The 23,537-nt window shown below is 35.3% G+C and overlaps 1 protein-coding gene across 7 annotated transcripts in view; it reads left to right on the top strand.

Moving 5' to 3' along the window:
- The window catches only part of wdfy3 (WD repeat and FYVE domain containing 3), a 160,513-nt gene that overhangs the window by 123,793 nt on the left and 13,183 nt on the right, over nt 1-23,537 (top strand). For 5 of the 7 annotated variants that reach the window (XM_088629498.1, XM_088629499.1, XM_088629497.1 and 2 more), the window contains 19 exons: nt 1,893-2,122; nt 2,474-2,583; nt 3,102-3,284; nt 4,811-4,968; nt 5,607-5,684; nt 6,580-6,807; nt 10,805-10,973; nt 11,335-11,498; nt 14,713-14,861; nt 16,530-16,650; nt 16,891-16,976; nt 17,128-17,208; nt 17,768-17,822; nt 18,387-18,506; nt 18,965-19,082; nt 20,452-20,558; nt 21,808-21,961; nt 22,604-22,695; nt 23,032-23,244. In XM_088629498.1, the coding sequence (XP_088485624.1) occupies nt 1,893-2,122; nt 2,474-2,583; nt 3,102-3,284; nt 4,811-4,968; nt 5,607-5,684; nt 6,580-6,807; nt 10,805-10,973; nt 11,335-11,498; nt 14,713-14,861; nt 16,530-16,650; nt 16,891-16,976; nt 17,128-17,208; nt 17,768-17,822; nt 18,387-18,506; nt 18,965-19,082; nt 20,452-20,558; nt 21,808-21,961; nt 22,604-22,695; nt 23,032-23,244 (2,616 nt within the window). The remainder of the gene's footprint in view (nt 1-1,892; nt 2,123-2,473; nt 2,584-3,101; nt 3,285-4,810; nt 4,969-5,606; nt 5,685-6,579; nt 6,808-10,804; nt 10,974-11,334; nt 11,499-14,712; nt 14,862-16,529; nt 16,651-16,890; nt 16,977-17,127; nt 17,209-17,767; nt 17,823-18,386; nt 18,507-18,964; nt 19,083-20,451; nt 20,559-21,807; nt 21,962-22,603; nt 22,696-23,031; nt 23,245-23,537) is intronic. The other 2 variants (XM_088629496.1, XM_088629500.1) reach the window with 1 other exon arrangement.

Raw genomic sequence — 23,537 nt, 5'->3', positions numbered from 1 at the left:
AGTCTATATTGCAAATTTCACCCACTTCCGCAAATTGTTACCATAGCAATGGGGGGGCACCTGTGTTTGGACATTCCCAAGACCTTGAACACTTTTAATGGTCAGTTTTATCTTTCCTTAGGGGGGGTCTTTATCTTGCACTTGGAATTTCATATCAATTAACTCCCATCCCTGCCATAACTCAAAGGTGCCTAAGCATGGAATGTCTTGTGTCACAAGAAGTCTTTGTGCAGAAAGAAATCAGTTAACCCCTTTCTCACATCTTGTATCTTTCTTCAAACAGTATTGCTTAGTCCTTTGTGCAACTTATCAAGTATTTGATACTTTTTTCTTCTTTTAAGCTCATCACGGATATAGGTTGCTTAGCAACAAAGGACTCTTTGTCCTTTCTCATACACTATGGAGCCTCTTTAATTCATTTATTTATTATTTACCTAATGACTATCACATTATTTAGGAAATCTCTATTACTAACACTTTTTTGCATAATCAAATAGTAATAACCATCAAAGCCAACTAATATGCGCAGAACACTGTAGGAATGTGAAAGACATTGTGGAAATCTCTCAAGCATGCATGCACCACAGCTTACAGATGTTTCTCAAGATGAAAGATACTCACAAGGTTGTACAAGGTAAAATAAGTACAGAAAATTCAGTATGGATACTCTTAATCACATTAGGTAAATTTGCATATAGCAGGAGATTACTGTATTTCTTTTCAAAATTACATTGAAAAAGGTGAATTGTTTGTTGTGGCCCTGGATCTTAACTTGTAGGATAAGAATTATGAAATAAAATCATTTTCATTTTACATTTGTGGCTCCAATTTACATTTTCGGTCTCACTTATGCATAGTGTTGGATGTCACATGAATTCTTTATAAAATTCTTATTACGAAATTGAAACTTTGAACTTATCATGAGGAAAGATGTTATGTTGTTATGCAAATTAAACATTAACAGTTGAAAGAAAAAGTTTGTGAACCCTTTGGAATTACCTGGATTTCTGCATTAATTACTCATAAAAATGTGGTCTGATCTTCAACTAATAGACAAACACAATCTGCTTAAACTAATAACACCCAAACAATTGTACTTCTTCTTGTCAGCACTGAACACATTGTTTAATCATTCACAGTCTAGGTTGGAAAAAGTATGTGAACCCTTGACCAGGTAATTCCAAAGGGTTCACAACATTTTTCTTGCAACTGTACATCTAAATTCCTCAATGTGTGCTCCTAGGAAGTTTGTTTGCATTTAATATTTTTTCCATTCTGATCAAATCCAAATAAACATATAGCTTACTTGAAACCAAACTGCTTATTTATGGTGAAGAATCTCCCTTATTATTTTTACATCCAAAACATATGTGAATAATCTTTTGATTATTCCTTTGAATTGTAAGGAGTTTAATCCTCACTTTCATATCCATGCCTTTGCTGCACGCGTATTCCTAACATATGGAGTTCCTTTAACTAAACCTAAAGTTTGTATACACATGTAGTGAGTACCTTGAATAAGCTTGAATACCGGTACATTTAAAGTATTACAGCATCTATGCGAACATAATGAGATTTGATCAGATGTTTCTCATTAAGTGGTATCTAGAAATTCTGATCAGAAAGCATGGATTACAGTAAACAGGATTTTTTTGGAATCACATACTGTATGTATTTTTGTTACAACCATAATTTTGATTAATTATTTTCAGTTAGTTGTGGTCTGATTATCCAATTTCCATGTTGCATCTTTTTTTTTTTAAGCAAAGCTATTTTTTTATTGAATGAATTATGCCAAATATGCTGCATTCCTAAGGGCCTTAGCTTTGAAGATTTTTTTTACCTTGAAAGCTCAACAAAAGTATTTTTCTGTTGTTCTCTTTGCCATGAAGTCTAAGAGGAGATCTCAAGGCTTATCCCTGGACCCCATCTATCACTGCCTGAACAGGACCATCCTCTACCAGCTCTCCCGGCCACACAAGACCGTTCCTCAGCAGGTGGCACTGCTGGACGCTCTGCGTGTGCTCACTGTCAACCGCAACCTCATCCTGGGCCCAGGCAACCATGACCAGGAGTTCATTGCTTGTCTGGCTCACTGCTTCATCAACCTCCATGTGGGAAGGTGAGAATCTCGCTGTGTTAAAGCAACACAGAGAACATTTTTGAAATGTCACAAGGTTTCATAATGTTCTTTTTCATTTGTACCAAAAATTGAAATTGAATTTAAATTGAATGTAGTTTAAAATACCTTTTGAGAATTATTTTAATAATATGTTTCATTTTTTGGTTTTGTATTAAACAGTTTTTGTGGTGTTTTTAGTAACTTGTGATGAATTTTGTTTTGGAATTAGTTATCATGTATTCTTAGCTTTTAAAGAGCCCAAGTGTCCTACCATTTCTGCATTAATGACTGGATAAAACAAATGCAGCTTTCTGGATAGAGAAGTCACTGCTAAAATTCTGTTTTCACTAGCAGCGTTGATGGCTTTGGTCTGGAAGCCGAAGCTAGAATGACTACATGGCACATCATGATGCCTTCTGACATTGAACCTGATGGGCCACACAGCCAGGATGTCAGTGAAGGTAAACTTCTGAATTAGGGCAGCATGAATTAGGACACAATGTAGGACATCTACATCGTAAGCAGTCCAGTATAGGTACAGGACTTTTTGAAGTACTGCAGTATTTTTGTGGTGCTTTTCTCAGGACCTTAAAACTGATCGTCAGATTAGCAGAGAATTGGGACATTATTGTTCTGAATATTTGTTTTCAGAGGTTTATAAAATCCATATGTTTGACAAAAGATCATGAAACACAAGAGTGTAGAGGCCTATACAAAGTTGTGTCAGAGTGACTGTATTAACTGATAAGTCAGATGGTTTGTTTGCCCAATTGGATTTTTCAATAAATATTTGGAAATTTCCCGTAATATCTTCTCTGAAGCAAATAAAGATATGAGGTACAGTCACCTGATATCCAAGATGTACATTGAAAAGTTAAAATAAAACTTCAAACAAGTTCTTGCTTGATCAACTAGAGTGAAATTTAGACAACTTAAATGAAATGTTTTTTATGTTTTTTTTCTCTTCTGTTTATCTTAGGTCGTCAACTTCTGCTGAAAGCAGTGAACAGAGTTTGGACTGAGCTCATTCTCAGTAAGAAGCAAGCCTTGGAAGAAATATTCAAAGTGCCCTTGCCTGTGAATGACCGTGGCCATGTAGATATTGTCACTGCACGAGCCCACATAGAAGAGGCAGCTGCTAAGAGTTGGCAGAATCATCTAGGTTAGTTCTGTAATTATTTTCTAATATATTGTTTGTTGAAAAAAGAACTCTTTAGAGATGCTAATCCTAATGTAAATTGCATGCTATGAAAAGTCCAATTTTAGATTTTGCATTTTATAGCGCATTTAAAATGTTATATGTGTACTGCTTGATAAACCTGGTGTACTATCCTGTTGTAATCCATATCTTAACCTTCATTTGAACGTTGAATTACATGAAGTAAAACATGAGTTTCTGAAATGAGCCTGTTGATGATCTGTCCTAAGTTATCTATGGGAATAACTAAAATCTCTGGGATCTAGATTTCTATTGCAGCTTTAGGCACAAACCAGCTAAACCAATAATTTCTTGATGGTTTCTAAAGGGAAGAAATTGTAAGCTTGTGTGTCTAAACTCCTGTGAATACTGCAGATACAATAATAATAATAATTGCTTACACTTAGTGCTTTTCTGGACACTCCACTCAAAGCTCTTTACAGGTAATGGGGACTCCCCTCCACCACCATCAATGTGCAGCATCCACACAGATGATGTGACGGCAGCCACAGTGCCCCAGAACGCTCACCACACATCAGCTATTAGTAGGGAGGAGAACAGAATGATGGAGCCAATTTATAGATGGGGATTATGATTGATAAGGGCCAATTGGAAATTTGGCCAGGACGCCAGGGTGACACCATTTTGAGAAATGCCTTCGGATTTTTAATGACAATAGAGAATCAGGACCTCGGTTTCATATCTCGTCCAAAGGGCGGCGCCTTTTTACAGTATAGTGTCTCTGTCACTATACTGGGGCATTAGGACCCACATGGACTGCAGGGTGAGCACGCCACGCTGGCCCCAGTAACACCTCTTCCAGCAGCAACCTTAGTTTTTCCCAGGAGGTCTCCCATCCAGGTCCTGACCACGCTCACACCTGCTTAGCTTCAGTGGGTTGCCAGTTGTAACTTACAGGTTGATATGGCTGCTGAAAATATCTGTGTTTCTTGAGTTGTATGTACTAGTTTTTTTAATGCAGTTAGAACCTCTTTTACTTGTTAAGTGTAAGCTCTCCATTACAGGGTGATATGGCTGCTGGCTATGTACAGCAACCTAGTTTGCTGACTTGGACATACAGTAGGCAATATAGACAGTGAGAGTGATTTTTCCAAAATTTGGCTGCAAAATAAAATGTGCCCCTGAATTTCCCAAAAGGAAACTTTTAAAATAACAATTTTCTAGATGTAAGTATGGTTTTTTTTGTTGGTTCACATAAACATAATCTGGAATTTTCACAGGACATTATTAAGAGATGAGAAAAGAAACAGAAATGTGAAAGCTGAATAGTAACACTGAGGATTGATCGGACTTTGTAAATTAAATGAGCTGCAAAAACTTAGCTGCACGTGTCTAATCTAAGTTGTGAAAAAATAGACTTGTAGAGGTCTGATAGGAATATAGATGGTTTATTTTTAAGATGACAGATGTTGACTTTTTTTTCAAACTATATTTCTATACTGTTTTGTTTGCTGTGTGCTCCTCTCCAGCCCATGAGAAGAAGAGTATCAGCCGGGGAGAAGCCATAGCTCCCGTCTCACAGTCCAAGCTGTCCAGAGTCAGCAGTGGCTTCGGCCTGTCCAAGCTGACAGGAGCGCGGCGCAATAGGAAAGAAAGCGGGCTCAATAAAAGTAATCTCTCTGCTCAGGTCTGTGGAATAGATTCATAGAGTGAATTGCGAAGCTGACAAAATCCAGTGTAAAACTTTAGATCTCATATTAGTGATAAGGTACTGTGTGTGCAATGATAAAATACTATGGTGTGTTTAAGGACATAAAATGATTGTAGTGGCTTCTTTAAAAGATTATGTATATAAAGACTATATAAAGTATATTTTCTTTGTAGTTGTGATAGTTCTCAACTACAAAGAAAGAAGGTAACTCATTTTTGTTTGACTGTCATCTTTACTCTGATGATTCGTTTTACATGTTAATTCTGATTAAGAACAATTTATTGTAAATATTTCCTGCCTCAGATGGTCTTTCAAGTTACGCAGCCATCGCTGTATTTATATTGTTATATATTTTAAGATGTAGACATTTAGTTTTTCCCATTTGTTGTATGTTGTGTAAACATGTAAATCTTAATTTCTAAAAATTTAAAGATTCTGTCCTGAATATTGTAGTGATTAACTTTATTTGTCCTAAATGTATCACCAAATGGTAAAAATGCTTCACTATGTTCCCCGTCCTTTAGCTAAGCTGATATGCGTGCAGTTTTCTTTATCCAACATTATATATACTTTGTGTTAGTTTCCAAACTTATTGGTATAGCTTCCATCTTCAGGAAACCTTCCAGTGGATGTTTACCCACATTGCTGTTGTTCGGGATCTGGTGGCCATGCAGTATAAGGAGTATCAAGAAGTAAGTAACGAATGTGAACTCACTTAGCATAAAACATTCAAAGTGTCTTTTATTATGTTGGACATAACTGGTACAGAACTGAGACATGACTGAAACAGAGAACCTTGAAAAGAGTTTCTACACTTCCTTGTGGGTAGCTGCGTCATCATGTGTAGTCTGCAAAGGAACCAGTAATAGGTTTATTCCATGCTGAAAAGAGAAGAGAGAAAACACAATGTTTCAGCTGTGAAGCCTTCTTCAGAAAAGGCTTTTATCTCTTCTCTTTTTAGCATGGAATAAACCTATTGTTCCTCTACACTTCCTTGACTGACTATCCGTATACCTTATCAGTTTTTTTTATTAACTTTCCTGAATTAGCTAAATATTTCATGCAAGTGTCAATTTTTTGGTTTAGTTTATTGTAGTTTATGTAGTATTTTGAATAGTGCAAGCCAAAACACTGGGCCAGTCAATGGTCTTACAAACTTTTGTTTATATCCCTTTAATAGTACAACTAGATATAGTACTCACTCCTGTATTCTGTACCTGAAATGATCATCTTTAGAAATATAGTACTAAATCGATTATTTGACTAAAGACCAGTGATAAATATTGTATTTAGCATTTACCACTGTGTATGTAATCCTAAAATGGAGAGTATTTGGTATGGTATTGCAAGAGATCGCATCATTCAGAGACCACACCATTCTGTACTCATAGGCAGAATCTAATGGTCAGCACTCAGTAGTGATGTATTTTAGTAACTTTATCACTAGTGGGATAGTGGGGAAATTATAAACAAAATCCAAGATCCAAAAAGCTAATTTTCTCTAGTACTTAAACAAATAAATAGTACAGTAGATTAGTTGACAGTATAAAATTAAAAATTATCTTCCTTCTACTCTTCCCCATACAGAGGCAACAGAATGCCCTGAAGTATGTAACTGAGGAGTGGGCTCAGATAGAGTATGAGTTATTGAGAGAAAGGGGCCTTTGGGGGCCACCAATTGGATCCCACCTGGATAAGTTCCTGCTGGAGATGACTGAAGGACCCTGCCGGATGAGGAAGAAGATGGTGCGCAATGACATGTTTTACATCCACTACCCCTATGTTCCAGACACAGAGCAAGACACCAGCTCCCAGGTAAGCACATTTCAGTACAATAGATCCACCACGCCTAAACCAGCAGAACAAACCACTTCAGATTTAAACATATGATCCAAAGCAAACTGACTTTCTTTGCAAAATGAGTGAAATACAGGGTTGGTTTTGAACTGTTTAGCATTGTAGTAATTGAAATTGCTGAAATTATTTTTCTGCAAATTCAGTTTAATGTCTTGTAACACTTTTAACTGTCACTGTGTAGCTTGAGGTATTTGAATTATGCATTAAATGTGTTACCAATCCTTCAGTTTCTATAAATGTGGGGTCATGTTTAGGTCAATTAAAATCCTATGGATTTAAAGACAGCTTAATCTTAAACATAGTGTTTTATCAGTATTCGGAAAAATGTGAATAAGCTATAGATTTAAGCAAACAGGGGTATTTGTTTTCTTCCAAAGTATTAAGTACATTTAATTAAATTAATTGTACATAATTAAAAAATCTATAAAATCATTCTCAATTTAGCACATCACCAATTAATCCAAAAGGAGCAATCAGAAAGCAAGAAATCTGATGTCCTCTTGTATCAGAAATGCTACAGGGTCTCTAAAAGTTGCATTTCCCTTTAGGTCCCCTTTATTAATAATGTAACAATGTTATTGATCAGGGAGGGGGTCAATTTAAGTGAAGCAGAAGCATTGTGGTTTTGTCAAGCTGTTGTGTTTCTGTTTGGTTTCCCCATTGTTCCTTAACATTTGGTATGCAATTTTTCACACAAAGCCTTCCCAAAATGTCTCAGTGCTGGACTTTTTTCACTTGGGCAGTATTTAAAATATTTTGTAAGTCTAGCTTTATCATTCTTACTGCTAGTTTAATGACCACTTCATATGTAATTGGTCAAATATTAACTGAAACACTAGATTACAAAGATGTGTTTTTAGACAATCAATTTTGTGCTCCATTTAAAAACGTTTATTTTTTTCAGAATATATATTTTTGTTTTCTTCTTGATATATTTATTGTCTGTATTTCACATCTCGCTATCACTATCCTCAAAACCTCACACAGGGGAAAATGAGGAAGTGTAGGCACCTAATACAAACCATTCTTCTTTTAATACACAGGCTGGAGGTTTAATCAGCACATCACTTAATGATAGTACATCAAACCTGAAACAGCCACAACACTGCATGGTTAGCTGTGAGCCAAAACAGCTTTGTCTGACCAATCCCACCCTACCCTTGGCAGCCTCTTGGGGTATTCTGGTCACAGTCAGCTAGTTACTTGACCAGATACAGCCTGCATTTGGGCAATTGTATTTACTTGTTGAGTCACTCATTAGGCTTCCATAAAGTTTTTAATTTTAAACAAAGCTTTCTTTTGTCTTCATTTATATTAATGCTAATTTAAGACACAAGTCTATTTTAAATTTTGATTACAAAAATATATTTTACACATACTGTACTGTAGTGGCTTTAAAACTTTACAGTATCATATTGTGTTTAGAAGCAAATAAACATGTACAGTACAAAACTAAACAGAGGCCAGATTGAAACAGGTTTTGAACTATATTTAGATTTTTTTGCTACTGTACTGTAGCTGATTTACTGCACTGTACTTTTTGGTTATCTGTGGATGATGTGATTTACGTGTGTGACATATCTAGAAGTCTTTTTGTTCACGTACCTGTATTACTGTACATGCTGTGAAGAAGTACTTTCTGTTCTGTTTTAAATAAAATATTAGAATGAGCAACTTTCTATGCCGTGCCAATACAATACATTAACATGGAACAGAACTAGGAACTTGGATTATAGGGTCGTTAAACAGACTTAAGGAACGCTAACGTTTTTTAATTCAAAAATATAGTACAATACACACTTTGCTTGCTTGGTGAGGGAGACAGCGATTTATATTTTGTCTTAATGCTAATTATATAATGTAAATGATAGAAGTGAATAGATAGAAATAAATATAAAATTATATAAAATATGTAGTTCAGGTGGGTAGCTGCATCAGCATGTGTAGGCTGCAAAGGAACAAGTAATAGGTTTATTCCATGCTGAAAAAAAGAAGAAAGAAGAAAGAAAACACAACGTTTCAGCCGTGGAGCCTTCTTCAGGTGTTATATAAAATATGACTTCATTCTCATGATGGTGCAAAAATTCTAGTGTTTTGCATGTTCTGTTTAGCTATCTAATAAGGACATGCTTTGAACCTATGAACAATTGTCCCTTTTGTTCAAATTTCAGTCCCCCGGGGTGAGCAGATTAAGTAGTATTTTGAGTATACAAATTAACTGCATTATCTTAATTTGAGTTAATTTGAGCAATCTCATTTTGTATACAAACCTGGGAAAATATAGCCAATCATTAAAAATAGTGAATTAGGAAATGTGTAATCAAAATGTGAAGGTGATATTAAGCTGGCAGCTCAGTACATAATCTCCTGTCACAGCTTGAGGAACAATGAGCCTGTCCTACAACACATTTTTAATATGTTGTATGTTATAGGTAAGTGCCCTATGATGTGTTTGTCCCATAGATAATTGTGTTGATTGTATACACATAGGCAACACTGTAATTTATCTTCCAAGCCAATAAACCTTCTTGAATTAATACAAACACAGTGGAGTGTGAATGGCTGATGACAACTAGCTCAACCAGTTGTTGGGTACACTCTGGTTAATAACACCTGCAGTTTGCTTTCTCCATCTGTCTGTGGTGGAGGGGCTTATCCTCTTCTGCCACTCTTCCTCAGTTTAATATCTTATATATTCCCAGTACAAATGCTGATGGGTTTATGAGATTGAGAATGTAAAGTGAATATTTAATGGACTGTGTGATATATAAAATGAATATAAATATCAATGTAGTAGACTGTTGTGTACCATATTTTTTGTTTTTATGAATTTATAATAATGACATTCAGAAACTTATTTTTATTTTAGCTACCAACATTTTTCTTTAGTTACATAATACACTCATACCCCGGTATCTGAACCTAATTCGTTTCTGAAAATCTGTTCGGAAGGCGGGAGATCGTAAATTGAAAACAAAAATTTCATTATTTCTTATGGGAAACATTCCACCCCGAAGACAAGTTCACTCAAAAACCACCCAAAACATATAATACCATACAGACCATTATAGCATTAGTGAACAATGCAGTTCTACTAAAAAAAGCCACCTATATCTGTAAAATAATTAATGTTACCAGATTTACTTTTTTCATTCTTTCATATAGATCGCTATCCACACGATCTACTAGAACGATGTGTATACTGTTGTTGACTAATTTAAACAACTGTTGTTGTTACAGTACATTAAAGAATCTTTTTCCCTTCCTTAAGACCCCATAATGAACAGCAACTACAAAACAAACATAAAAAACACTTTGAATATGAGAGCACAAGCTTTCGTTGTGATTGTAAGCAAAGTACTTCTGCACCCGTACAGGAACAAACAGCTGTTCAGTGGCAATGAATTCAACTGATCCCAGAAGATTCTCAGCCAAAATCAGTCACATTAATGTGGATTAGCAAAATTTATAAAAATTTATTTAACTTATAACAAATTACAAGGTACAAATTCTTCATGTTCGGGTAAGTATACATTTGCATACCGAACATTCTTATATTTCGGTATGAGTGCACCATATTAATATCCCATATTAAGAAGATTTACAAAAGTAGGACAGCAGATTAAATTAAGATAATGTTTTCACTAACATATAATGCACCACAGGTGCCACCTATCGATCTTCTTTGGCCAGTGAAGATTTTTTGGGCAGTTTGATTCGGGGTAACACATCAAACCAAGGCATGACGCAGTCAGTTTACCGTGGAAATGAGTTTTGACGAGCAGTCTGTTTCTACTTAAGAAATGTCTGTCCATATGCCCTTTAATGAAGAATAGGTCCTGTGAATGCACCTGTTTATGTCAAACCTGCCTGCAATAATGAGTCTAATATCTCTTCTCCAAAATTTAATTTTAATTCAGAAGATATTTTCTAATCCTAAACAATGTCTTTTTAGAAACCCACCCGTTACCGAAGAGCCATAAGTTATGACAGCAAGGAGTACTACATGCGTGTCCTCTCTGGAAATCCAGGCATGTATCAGCACTCCATTGAGCAGAGCTCAGAGGGGGAGACTACACAGCATGAGCCTGAGCATGGAGAGGACACTATCGCCAAAGTCAAAGGTAACAGCCTGTTAATTAAGTTTACAGTGCTATTGAAACAGCAAGCATATTACCTTCTGTTAAACCCTAGCATATGGTCTTATGACATTCTCAGAACTTTGCAGTTAATATATTATGTGGTGTTTTAACAGATGGTGTTATTGTATATTATTAGTTGATTATATATGCTTTTATATTCTTAACAGTAGTCCTTTATGGTCAAATTACAGATTTAAAGATACCTTTAGATGTTCAGAATCATCAGAAAAGACCATTTTAATAGCAGACTTACATTTTTTCGATTATTTAGTCATTAGATTGTGACTGCCTTCTGTTGATGTCAACTTAAACCCCTATCTGGCTGTACCCCATTACTCCCAAGGCTTAGTGAAGCCCCCACTGAAACGCTCACGCTCCACTGCTGACGGGGCAGATGAAGACAGCCAGGAGCAGCTGCAAGACCAGTTCCTGGAATCTGGGGCCATGGATGAAGAAGAGAAGACAGATAATACTACTCTGCTGAGGTTACTGGAAGAGGGAGAGAAGGTTGGATAGAGTTTTTGCTCTTTTGTTGTGGCATTCCATGATAGGTCAGAAGAGACTTCAGAATTTTCGTTACTTTAAAATAGTGTGACATGTTTGGGGTGGCCAGGTCACAGCCAGCAGGATCTTGATGCTGTGGGCACAGTGTAAGGCCAGGAAACAATCCTTAGTCCTTCTCCTTCCTGTGAATAGAGCACAGAGCAGTTCAGCTTTCTCCTCTTCAGATCACTCCAAGCTTCCAGCTTTTTAAACAGTCACCTGGCCAACTGTCTTCAAACAGTTGGTCCAGACAGGGCTGTGCTCTTACAATATGTTTCTTTTGAAAATAGTGGTATGTTAGAATTTATGACAATAATTGACACTTTATATATACAAAAAAGCAAAACCATAAAGAATTTCCATTCTATTCCTCATCCCATCCCCCCTCCCGCCATCACTTCATGGGTAGTAAATGTCCTCCCTCCCCAGCCCTCAGATGACCCCAGAAATGCCCCCTCAGGAGGTAGCTCTTAAAATGGGCTTAATGGTGCTTTGATGGTGTCCATTGCCCTCAGCCTCAGTCTGTCCCACTCCACCAGCCCCTTGGACTTGTGCAATTGAAAGGTCCATAGAAACAATGCCAAGAAAGGAAAGGGTTCACTGACTCCTGGGGAAGGGCCACCAATGCTGGGGAGCCATACACTTAGCAAATAAGGGAGAAAAGCGTACATTATTTCCAGAACAGACTTCGGGCCCTAGAACACAACCACATCTAATTGTTTCCACACCATGTGAAAAAAGTGGCTATTGCTCCTTGGGGATATAGATTTTGAGTAGTCAGTGATTCTCATGAAAAAAACATTTCTGAGTAACTAAATTAATTGAAAAAACTGACATGCTCCTGCCAATCAGGGTTTTTAGAATTGAAAGTGCTCAAACACTCAAATTACTCCAAATACTGTCCCAAGAAATGTCTTCATATGTGAAAGTCCTTTATTCTTAATTCAAAAAGTCCTTTATCCTGAATTCAAATAGTACTACTCACTAGTGTGAGTTCTTCAATTAACTGCTAACTACCAAACAGGCTAGATATCCAGATAGTTTCCTTTCATTTGTAACCTTTCTCATGTTCTCAGTAGATGGGCATAGAACGTGCACACCAGTCCTGATGTTATTTCTCTTTAGTTCAGCATATTATGTAATGGATGGGATTGAAACACTACAGTTTAGAGAACACCATAAACACAAATTGAGGTGCAAACATGCAAATTAAATTAAATTAGCCAGAGTTTGAATTGTGAATTCTTTTACTATGTCCTTCAAATGCAAAGGACTGACTGACAAATGGAAGGCCAATGTGATGAAATATGGGAGAAGACAAATGCTCCTTCCAATTTTAGTATTTTTTTCTTTTAATTGACAAATAAAAGATGATAAGGCCGAATCATGATCTAGATCATGATCTAGAGTAAAAAATCGTGTACTCTGTGAAGAAAGCCCACTCATTCTTCCAGTTTCAACATGAAGCAGGATTATTGGCATGAACTAAACTGCGACCAAACGCGATGCAAATGACCAAAAATTAAATTTAGAATTTTGGTATAGAATCGAAGGCTGCATTTTAAAAAGGAACAAACTGTATTGTAGTATTTTAGATTTTTTTGTCTTTTAAATTAAAATAGCTTTAATTGCAATTTGTCTTTTACTATTAAAGAGTATGCAAGTTAAATGTATAAAAAGTATTGGACAGTATATCGGTACTGTGCTGCACTAGCTTAGTGAGTGTTAAATCTGCAAGTTACTTCACTTCTGTTATCTCTAAGTAGCGTGGCACCATTATGTGGTTCTTGAGACCAATACATTGGCACATCACATGAATAAATCATTTTAAAAATTGTGCTTCAGAGCTTTCTGATGTTCTCAGGAAAATGTGTATTAGAGTGAATTGTTTTTCAGAAATCATTGTTTCTTTTGTGAGTACATATTTGCATTAACTGATCTCAGCCATTGCATCAAAACTAAAAAGGTACTTCATACTGAGAGCATTGTACTTCGCGTATATAAGCCAGATTCTGAAGGTGACCGAGGATAAGTCTTTTTCCATTCATCAGCAGTTTATCGGTAGCCTGATTTTTATGTGATTAATACTCCGAGCAGTGCTTCAGTTCTTGCACACCTGAGTATTTGTTTCCTGGACTGTGATATAAATAAATTGGAATGTTTTAATTGGATTAACTAATTTTATCACAGATTAAATTATTTTTTTTAGTGGCAGTGTTCTCTGTGATTTTTCATTTTTTTATTTATGTCTAAATTCTTTACTGATACGCAGCCATTATTTCTTATTTATTTAAAAAAAAAACATAATACCACAAGGGAGCTTACCAATTCTAGATTTTAATGAGGCCTATATAGTAATCAATTAAAACAGGTGGTGTGCATCAAAACAAATGAGAGATAAAAAACAGGCTGTACCTTGCTCTTGTGAAACTTCTGGATCAATTAAAAGTAAAGTACTGTGTTCTCCTTTCAAGACATAATTCAAAGAACAAGGGTGGAAGCCTTTACTATGCCTCTTCAGCTAGAGTTTTTCGGTATCTAGTTAAGTTATGTGTAACATCCACTAATATTGTTTACCATGCGGAAACAGATAATCAGCTTTACATTTTTGGGGATTTAAATAACCACCTGAACACCCATATTAATCATTAACATTTTGTGAAGAATTGGCAAACTGACATAATGATCTTATGCAGTATTGGTCTTTTGGTGCCATTATTACCTGACTACAGTCAATTCTTGCAAAGCAAGGCTGGGCCTGTAGACCTCTAAGAAAAAGAAAAAAGAATGGTGGTCCAGTAGGTCCTCAGGACCAGAATTCAGAATTTCCAATCCAGGTCAATAACCATAATAACCAGGGACACTGTGCTGTACAAGGTGCTGTTTTTCTTATGAGAAAACCAAGGTCATAACTACTTGTGGTCATCATAGATCTTATGACATTGTTCATAAGAATATGTTGCTAATTCTGGCTATATTGCACTCTGAGGTTGCATAGTCTTGGCATGCATACATGCAAATAATTTTTGTGACAGTATCCTCAATCCTCTTGGTCATGTTTAAAATGAACATATATCGTTTATTGTACCGACACGGTATTCCAAAACCTGTTCTATTCCCGAGGACACCAATGAAGAATCAGTAGATCAAAACAATGTGTGTTTTGTTTGGTCTTTAGATTCAGCACATGTATCGGTGTGCCAGGGTTCAAGGCCTTGACACAAGCGAGGGACTGCTGTTGTTTGGGAAGGAACATTTCTACGTGATTGATGGCTTCACCATGACAATTACAAGAGAAATAAGGGACATTGAAACCCTGCCTCCGAAGTAAGTGCAAATGCATTCAATTTGATTGATATCTCTTTTCATAGAGCCTACATATTACTTCATATGTGAAATGTCTGCTGTTACCTTAGAAAAGCAGTTGCAGTTGACACAGTTATTGCTATGAAGACATTTCAATTTACTTCTGTAGTAGACAGTTTTCCTACTGTCTGCCTTTGCAAATTACAGCTTTGTGACACTGTAAATCAGTGTATGATGAAGACTTTCAAAAATGGCTTGTGTTCCTAGTCCTAAGATCCTGATTTGCCTACTGTTACAATAACAAAACTAAACAGAAGTACGTATTGTATGAGAAGGAGAGTTATAATTGAAAATGATTTAAAAACCTCAGATGTTTTGTTAAACCTCTCAGGTTCTTTCATATGACACTTGAAAATTCAACTTTAAATCCATATATAATCAATGTAACGCTATATTTGTAAACTAAAATGATTCTCCATCACAAGATATCGTGTATTGTTTCTGGACTGACCTTAATCCAATGAATGTAATCTAAACAAGTAAATCTATTATTAATTTTTCAATTGGTAACATATGCCAATAGAAGAAGGCAGTTTATTTTAAGTCCGAACAGTATCTCTCTTCATTTTGTTACAAATAGAGTTACAAAAATAGTGAATATCAGACAATAAGAAGATTTTGCCAATTATACATACCCAAGCGGTTAGTATAATTAGAAGCACCTGAGTTCTTTGTTCTCTGGCACAGCTTTGGTAAAAGTAAAAAATAAAGACACATTGGTTAAACAAATATTTATAATGGCAATACACACTAAACTAAAAATACAGCATAAAAGTTATGCTTTTTACATACAAGGCATCCCAGAGGCCCACATCCTGACCACCAAGAAAAAAAACCAGACTTCTATCAATTATTCTTCTACCTCTATAACATCTACACATACTGTACCAACAGGAGAAATAAATCTGCCTTGTAAATCAACAGAATATGATTATACAGTTAAATCTCTCTCCCTGTTCTGCAAATGCATCCACTAACCAGAACTGGTTGTTTTTAACCAAGGGATTCTTTATTGAGGAAATCCTAAAGTTTCCTAAAAGCAACAGAATGGCAAGCTGTCTTCACAGGGTTCAAAAATGTAACTAGAATCTTATCTTTACAGATGTCTGGACAAGGAGCTGTTGTCTGGCACTTCCTCCTTTCTCCTCTCTTCTCTCTGCCTTCCTTTCTTTCCCTTCTTGTTCTCCTGTCTTCTTTTTTCTCTCACCATAGCCCATTTTATTCTGTGGTCCTTGACTTGATTGGCACTTAATCATTGACCCAGAACTTAAATCAACCAAAATAAACCAAAGATTCCTTTAAACAGTGTTCAAAAGTGTTCTCACACCCAGCCAAACAAAGACTTTAGTTCCTCTCTTGCTTTGAAGCTCCAAAAACGTCTTCAATCTTTACTCTAGCCAGATGTTAAACATCGTATCTGGATTCTTTAAGACACTTTAGTAGTCACTTCCAATTGCTGTTACAGTATCTTTCAAAATGCTAATGCAAGAAACAATGGGTATAATCAGGTGTTATACATGGTTTTTAAAATACCTCAGTGAAAAGTATGACAAAGGTGCTCCAGATAATTTTTTCCATAAATAAAATATAAAAATGGTGGTGACACCTGTTTATGCTTTTTGTTAAAAGTATGCACGAGCCCATTATCCCCAGAGGTGCCAGGCAAGGTCAGAGCCAGCTGAAGAGAACCTGCAGTATTTTTGCCTATGAAGACATAAAGGAAGTGCACAAACGTCGGTACCTCTTACAGGTGAGATGATTAATGACCTTGCTTTGGTAACATAAAGCGTATTACATCTGTAATTGCTGTTTATTAAGATGGCTTCCTTAGATTTTGAATCAACCCATTGTCATACATAATTAGAATTAATTAAAATGTTTAAGTCTGAGATTTCTGCAGGGGATTTTTTAACCAGAAAGTGGGTTTTCATTTCATTTATTCATTTCATTTATGCAAACTGATTTTCTGTTTGGTCTGTTTTTTTGGCAGCCTATTGCAGTAGAAGTATTTTCTGGTGATGGGCGGAATTACCTGCTGGCATTCCAAAAAGGAGTTAGAAACAAAGTCTATCAGAGGTTTGTGCTATGTATGGTATTTTATTCAGACCATCACCCAGCTGGGTTTTGTCTGTTCACAACCATTTTGAAGTTGTAAGCAGTATTTTGACCATTTTAGCGCCCTATATTCCATTTGAATTGTGCATTTCTGTCACTCTTGTCTTACCAGGTTTCTGGCTGTTGTGCCCTCTCTGGCAGACAGTTCAGAGTCTGTATCAGGCCAGCGGCCTAACACCAGTGTGGAGCAAGGGTATGTACTGTAGATCTGATTAGGCCACCTGATTATTATCAATGATTATTGATCATTATAACGAATCAGAACATTACCTCACACCATTAATCTGATATTTGTGAGGGGTTTTTGAGGGAATTTATCATATATAAACCATTTTTACGGTATGTGATGAAAGAAGTGTACACATTTTTCAGATGAATAAAGTATAGTTGCTTCCTTATACTGTAACTTTTCATTATGTGTGTGAAAATGTATTTTATAAATTCATTAAATAATATCATTCAGTATAACCATGCATGCATAATGGTTTATATGTTGTGACTATGTTTTAAGTAAAAACTACAGTTTTTCTTGTGATAAGTGGACTCATGAAGGATTTTAAAGCTTAAGATTTTTAAAATATTTTATCCATTTACTTCTCTCGCAGAACAGTTAATAGTTAAAGCCTTTGTTTGCTGTGTGTGATATTGAAACAAAAGAATAACTTTTCAGAAAAGGAAGCATTTCTTTAAACGGATCAATGCTATGCAGTGTATATATTCAGATGTATTTATACATACTTTTATGTGCATAGATCCGGTTTGCTGAGTACTTTGGTTGGTGAGAAGTCAGTAACACAGAGATGGGAGGTACATGCACTTATTTAATTTATTTGTAGATTTTAATTGAAATATCTTTCTATTGTTCTAGCCAGGCATTTAAGTGTAGGTTTTATTTCTGACCTGTGTTTATGTTGTAATGATGGCTTCTTTTACCGAATGCAGGCAGTCCTGGCTTTTAAAAACAATGTGTTCCTGGAATCCCCATCCTAAATTAGATAATCAAAAATCAGGCCTTATATTCACAGTATTGAAAAGGGGATTAGAAGACCGATTTTCACAGAAAGGTAGAAATATAGGATTTACTTATACATGGAGTAACTAAGTACTGTAATATGTAAGGAAACAGTTCCATAATGCTATATGTTCATTGAACATAAGGCTTGATTAAAGTACAGCTTTTTATAATTCTACTTTTTTATTCTAACTGTGCTAAATATTTGTCTTACAGACACATGTCATCTTATCCATTTTACAGAGAAAATGTTTCATGAAACTGTTCCTTGCTTTCAGTATGTAGAAGTTGGATCATTGTAAATCAGACTCATGTAGGTAATGTATTTAATGGCTGAAACGTGTTTCCTGTTTATGCAGCGAGGAGAGATCAGCAATTTTCAATACTTGATGCACCTGAACACACTTGCTGGCAGGTCTTACAATGACCTCATGCAGTACCCAGTCTTCCCCTGGATTCTGGCTGACTATGATTCTGAGGTACAAGGGAAATGTGAAAAGGCAACTATTTTTTTATGCAGGACTTGGGAGGAGTGAAAGAATAGTCTTATATACTTACTCTGATCACAATTGTCTAGAATTGCTTTGGAAAGAGGGGACTTGTCTTCTTAAGCAGGTATAAAAGTGCTCATTTCATTTCATAGTATGTTTATTTATTATGCATTTAAAAAAACTCTTAAACAGAGTTGTGTTGTTGTTTATAAGTTTTGTTCTTAGATCAGTTAAAATAATTAAGGGTCTTTCTGGCCAATGTTTGAACAAACAAGGTATCAAATCATTAATGCTATGTTAATATTAACATTATGTTTATGTTAAAAAATAATGGTCTTAACAGAATGATTTGGTAATGTTAAAATAGAATTGGATCTACTTAATATGCAGTCAGTTTGCCTAGTTGTACTATGGGGAGCTACAAATTTGTAAATGCTGTCTTTAAGGAATTGGACCTCACAAATCCCAAAACATTCCGGAACCTGGCGAAGCCTATGGGAGCACAGACTGATGACAGGCTATTGCAGTATAAAAAGAGATTTAAGGACTGGGAAGATCCTAATGGTATTTCACCTGTGTTGTCAGTTTTTCTCTACAGACTTCACTTCTCAGCATTCAAATTTTGTAATTTCCATTTTTAATGAATTGTGGCATCAATTTGACTTCTTTAATATATATTTATCCATATTTAAAACCTACAGAGGTGCAGAGTGTTAAAGGTATGCCTGTAGTTCAAGGAGTTGGAAACAGATTTTTAGGGACTCTTTTCGAGCCACTTTTCCATAAACATTATTAAAATGTTCTAGGTGCAATCCACACATTACAGTATAAAAGGCAGGGCAACTGGATACTTTTGCTTTGAACAGAGTTTTCTTTTAAAGTTAATTGACCCTTAAGATTTCATTTTAAAGGGGGTTCTGTTAGGATACATACAATTCTTATACAAAAATAGATAAAATATAACACAAATATCACAACAACAAAAAAGAAGAAACACAAAAATAATTAAAAATACAAACTATCTGCCATGAAAGGCAACTTGAATAAATGAAAATTAATGAGTATAATTATTTCAATTACAAGAATTGTTTTACATTCTGTTTTAAATAGAAATTTAGTTTGTTTTTAAATACACTAATTAGTGTAATAAAATACACTAATTATCTGATCTTAGTTCAGGGTAAGCTATTCTAATCCGTTGGAACCTTATAGCTAAATGCCTTTTCTTCCAAACTCATAATATAATCAGGGAACTTTAACATATATTTTACTCACATTGTTTAGAATGATGCCCTGTATTTTGTGCTGATAGAAGTTCTTTTAAACAAGTAGGAGTTTTTATCTGAATATATTTAAAATGAAAATAATAGGAAAGACTAGAGATTGCAGATTGATCCATTTAATGCTTAAACATGATGATTAAGTCCTTGACAGTCAGCTTCTAAACTAGAAATAAGTGTACTTTGGAACAATATCAAATTGAAATATTTTCTAAAATAAGATGTTTTAGTCTTTCTTGCAAAGGAATATTAATTTTTACCCTCATTTAAAAATGCCTATTTTTTAAACTAAAATAGAAAACGCTTTGTGAGGACATTTATCATACAACTATAAAGCTGTAAGATTTCATCATATGTGTACATACATGTAGTCTTCAAATGCATATGCATGTTGAATTAATGATGAAACTGAAGTGCAAAGTAAAAGTAATTCTAAATTCTTGAGATAACAAATAGTGAAATGTTATTGCTGATTGCCTGGGAATATCACCAGAACTCCTTGAATGGACTTGCTCTCTTCTGATGTGATTTAATAGGGCTTCTTTCTAATTTGTACCTGGATTAAAAAGTATACTTTTACTTTAAATTGACTATTATTTAACTTTAATTAAATATTTTAATTTAATGTTTAATGTTTTATTTTGTTCTCTTAGGGGAAACTCCTGCCTATCATTATGGGACACACTACTCCTCAGCAATGATCGTGGCCTCATACTTGGTTAGAATGGAGCCTTTCACACAGATCTTCCTTAGGCTTCAGGTAAGTCTCATTATGCATGATTGTTAGCAAAATAAAAGTTGCCATAATATCCATCCGTTCTTCAATCCTTAAGATGTATTAAATGAATAAAAAGGTCCTAATGTACCTTCATAATAGCCGTAACATTTTCTCCCTGATAAAAAATACCTTTTCAAATACAGTGTTATTCTGATAAATTGTAATGCACTTACAGTAAATGGGGAATATACGGATGCAGGTTTATGACTCTAGTTCGTGAGATAAAATATTACTTTAGGTCCACCCATAAAATATTGAATGATATTGCAGTGCTTTGACATTTCTTTGATTTCCTTTTGTTACATTAATCTTATAATCACTGAGCTGTTCATAACAAAATGAAGAGTAAAAAGAAAAACATTTTTTTTTACTGTACACATTCACACAATGCTCCTTGACTACAAAAATAAAAGGGACAGGAATGGTCTTTCATCATATCTTAAGTGTTGTACATGTTTTGAAACATCACAGTCGTTTTGTAGTCTTTTGTTAGATGTTTGAATTTTCTAAATATAAAAAATAGTGGTAGAATGGAGCGCATACACTAAACAAGGAAAAGGGGTTTTAACTGCAGTTGAGTACATACAACTCAAGTCTCCCTGAAACTCTTCAAAACTTGAGTATTTGCAGCAGCCATATCATCCTGCAAGTCAATACTGGCACCACTGAAGCTAAGCAGGTGTGAGCCTGGTCAGTACCTGGATGGGAGACCTCCTGGGAAAAACTAAGGTTGTTGCTGGAAGTGGTGTTAGTGAGGCCAGTAGGGGGTGCTCACCTTGCGGTCTGTGTGGGTCCTAATGCCCCTGTAAAAAAAGGCATCATCCTTCAAATGACACGTGAAACCAAGGTCCTGTTTCTTTGTGGTCATTAAAAATCACAGGGCGTTTCTTGAAAAGAGTAGGGGTTGTTAACCTTTTGTTTTAGCCTTTAATTCTTTATTGTCCTTTATCAATCTAAGTCCTAATCATCTAGCTGCACATTACCTTTAAAGTGCTTTGAGTGGAGTGTCCAGAAAATTGCTATATACGTGTAAAGAATAATAATATTATTACTATTATTATTAAGCGGCTGAACTTAAAGGTAATTATATGTAAATAGCATTTAACTTAGTTCACTTTTAAAATGGAGAAAACTGTACAAGAAGTTAAGCCATGCAGGTTCACCAAAAAATGTTGCCCACTGCTTCAGAAGATAATTACAGGTGTTTGGTTCTTTGCTTACATTTCCTCAGGGAGGTCATTTTGACCTTGCTGACAGAATGTTTCATAGTGTCAGAGAAGCCTGGTTATCAGCATCCAAACACAACATGGCCGATGTCAAAGAACTTATCCCTGAATTCTTCTACCTCCCAGAGTTTCTCCTTAACTCTAATAACTTTGACTTAGGTAAGTAAAATAATTTTGATTTTGTTTGTAATTTTGTTTTCTTACTCTATAATTAGTTAGCTTTCGGTAAATGAAAAACTAAAGTACTATACTACAGACCCAGTATACAACAAACACTTCCAGAATAAAGGAGTGTTGATTAAATAGACAGTCAATTGAATGTTTGATGTTCGTTAGCATTAAATGTTTTAAATATGTACAATTATAAATCTTTGTCATATATAAGATCAGTTCTTGATTTTTAGTTTGTGTGAATGGGATTTATTTTTATTATTGTTATCTATTAAGATAAATTAAGAGAGTTCCTTTTAGTCTGACTTTCAGACAGCTGACTCTGATGATCACAGACTTGAAACTCAGTGGGAGTCCAGCAGTTTTTTAGATTTTTTACTGCATTTTTTCCCTGCAGTAACAATGAGAGAAATAGTGAATTATTCACTTCTGTAGTGTAGGAAAGGTAGGTAGTATATATTAAGTTAAATAAAGTAGAACTATTGACGAGGTAATGCATTGTGATAGCCTTATTATATCTGGCATTGTGTAACTAGTATGTGCTTAACACTTAAAATAAAAAACACTTTAAATAAAGCATCTGTTCTCATGTCTATTAATTGAATTCATGTTTATGTTCAATGATAATAGGCAGCAAACAGAATGGCATTAAGCTTGGAGATGTGATACTGCCCCCTTGGGCAAAAGGAGACCCCAGAGAATTTATCCGGGTCCATCGAGAGGTAAGAAAGTATAATTTCAGCTTGTGTCATTTTCTTTGCTATTATTAAGTTGTGAAATATGATTCTAAACTCTAGCAATACTTTTATAAACAATTTGTGTACTAATGTGCTACAACTAGATCTCTTTTTGAACTGTGTCTATAATGTATTTTCCCACCAAATGTGCTGCAGTTATGTTCTAGCCTTGAGACTACTTAAGATTGCATACAATTCTAAAAATCACAAAACAATGGAAAGAAAAAGCTTTAGGTGTGTTTGAGAGTTGTAATATCACATTATATTTAGAAGAATGTTAATTCTTCATACTAAAGCCAGTGTGTTGCCGTATAAACACAGGCTCTGGAGTGTGACTATGTCAGCGCCCACCTTCACGAGTGGATAGACCTGATTTTTGGGTTCAAGCAGCAAGGGCCTCCAGCAGTGGAAGCGGTAAATGTGTTTCATCACCTCTTCTATGAGGGCCAGGTGGATATCTACAACATCAATGACCCACTGAAGGAAACTGCCACCATTGGATTCATTAACAATTTTGGACAGATACCCAAACAGGTACTACTATTTTTACATTATAAAAAATAAAGTTGTTCAAAACTAATATTATTGTACATTTGTGGTATTAGTTATGTTTACATTAGGTAGGCGGTATGGTGCCACAATGGTTAGCATTGCAGGTCCCTGGGTACAATTCCTGGGGTGGAATTTGTATGTTCTCCCCATGTTCTCATGGGTTTCCTCTGGGGGCTCCAGTTTCCTCCCACAGTGCAAAGACAGTGATAAGTTAACTGGCTTCTTGGAATGTTGGCTCTATTGTGAGTGTGTATGTGTTTGTGTCTGTGTGTTCC

This window comes from Lepisosteus platostomus, chromosome 4 (assembly GCF_059453375.1).
Source record: "Lepisosteus platostomus isolate fLepPlt1 chromosome 4, fLepPlt1.hap1, whole genome shotgun sequence".
Taxonomy (NCBI): Eukaryota; Metazoa; Chordata; class Actinopteri; order Semionotiformes; family Lepisosteidae; genus Lepisosteus; species Lepisosteus platostomus.
Note: the sequence above shows the minus strand (reverse complement) of the source record. Positions and strands in the feature narration are given on the sequence as shown.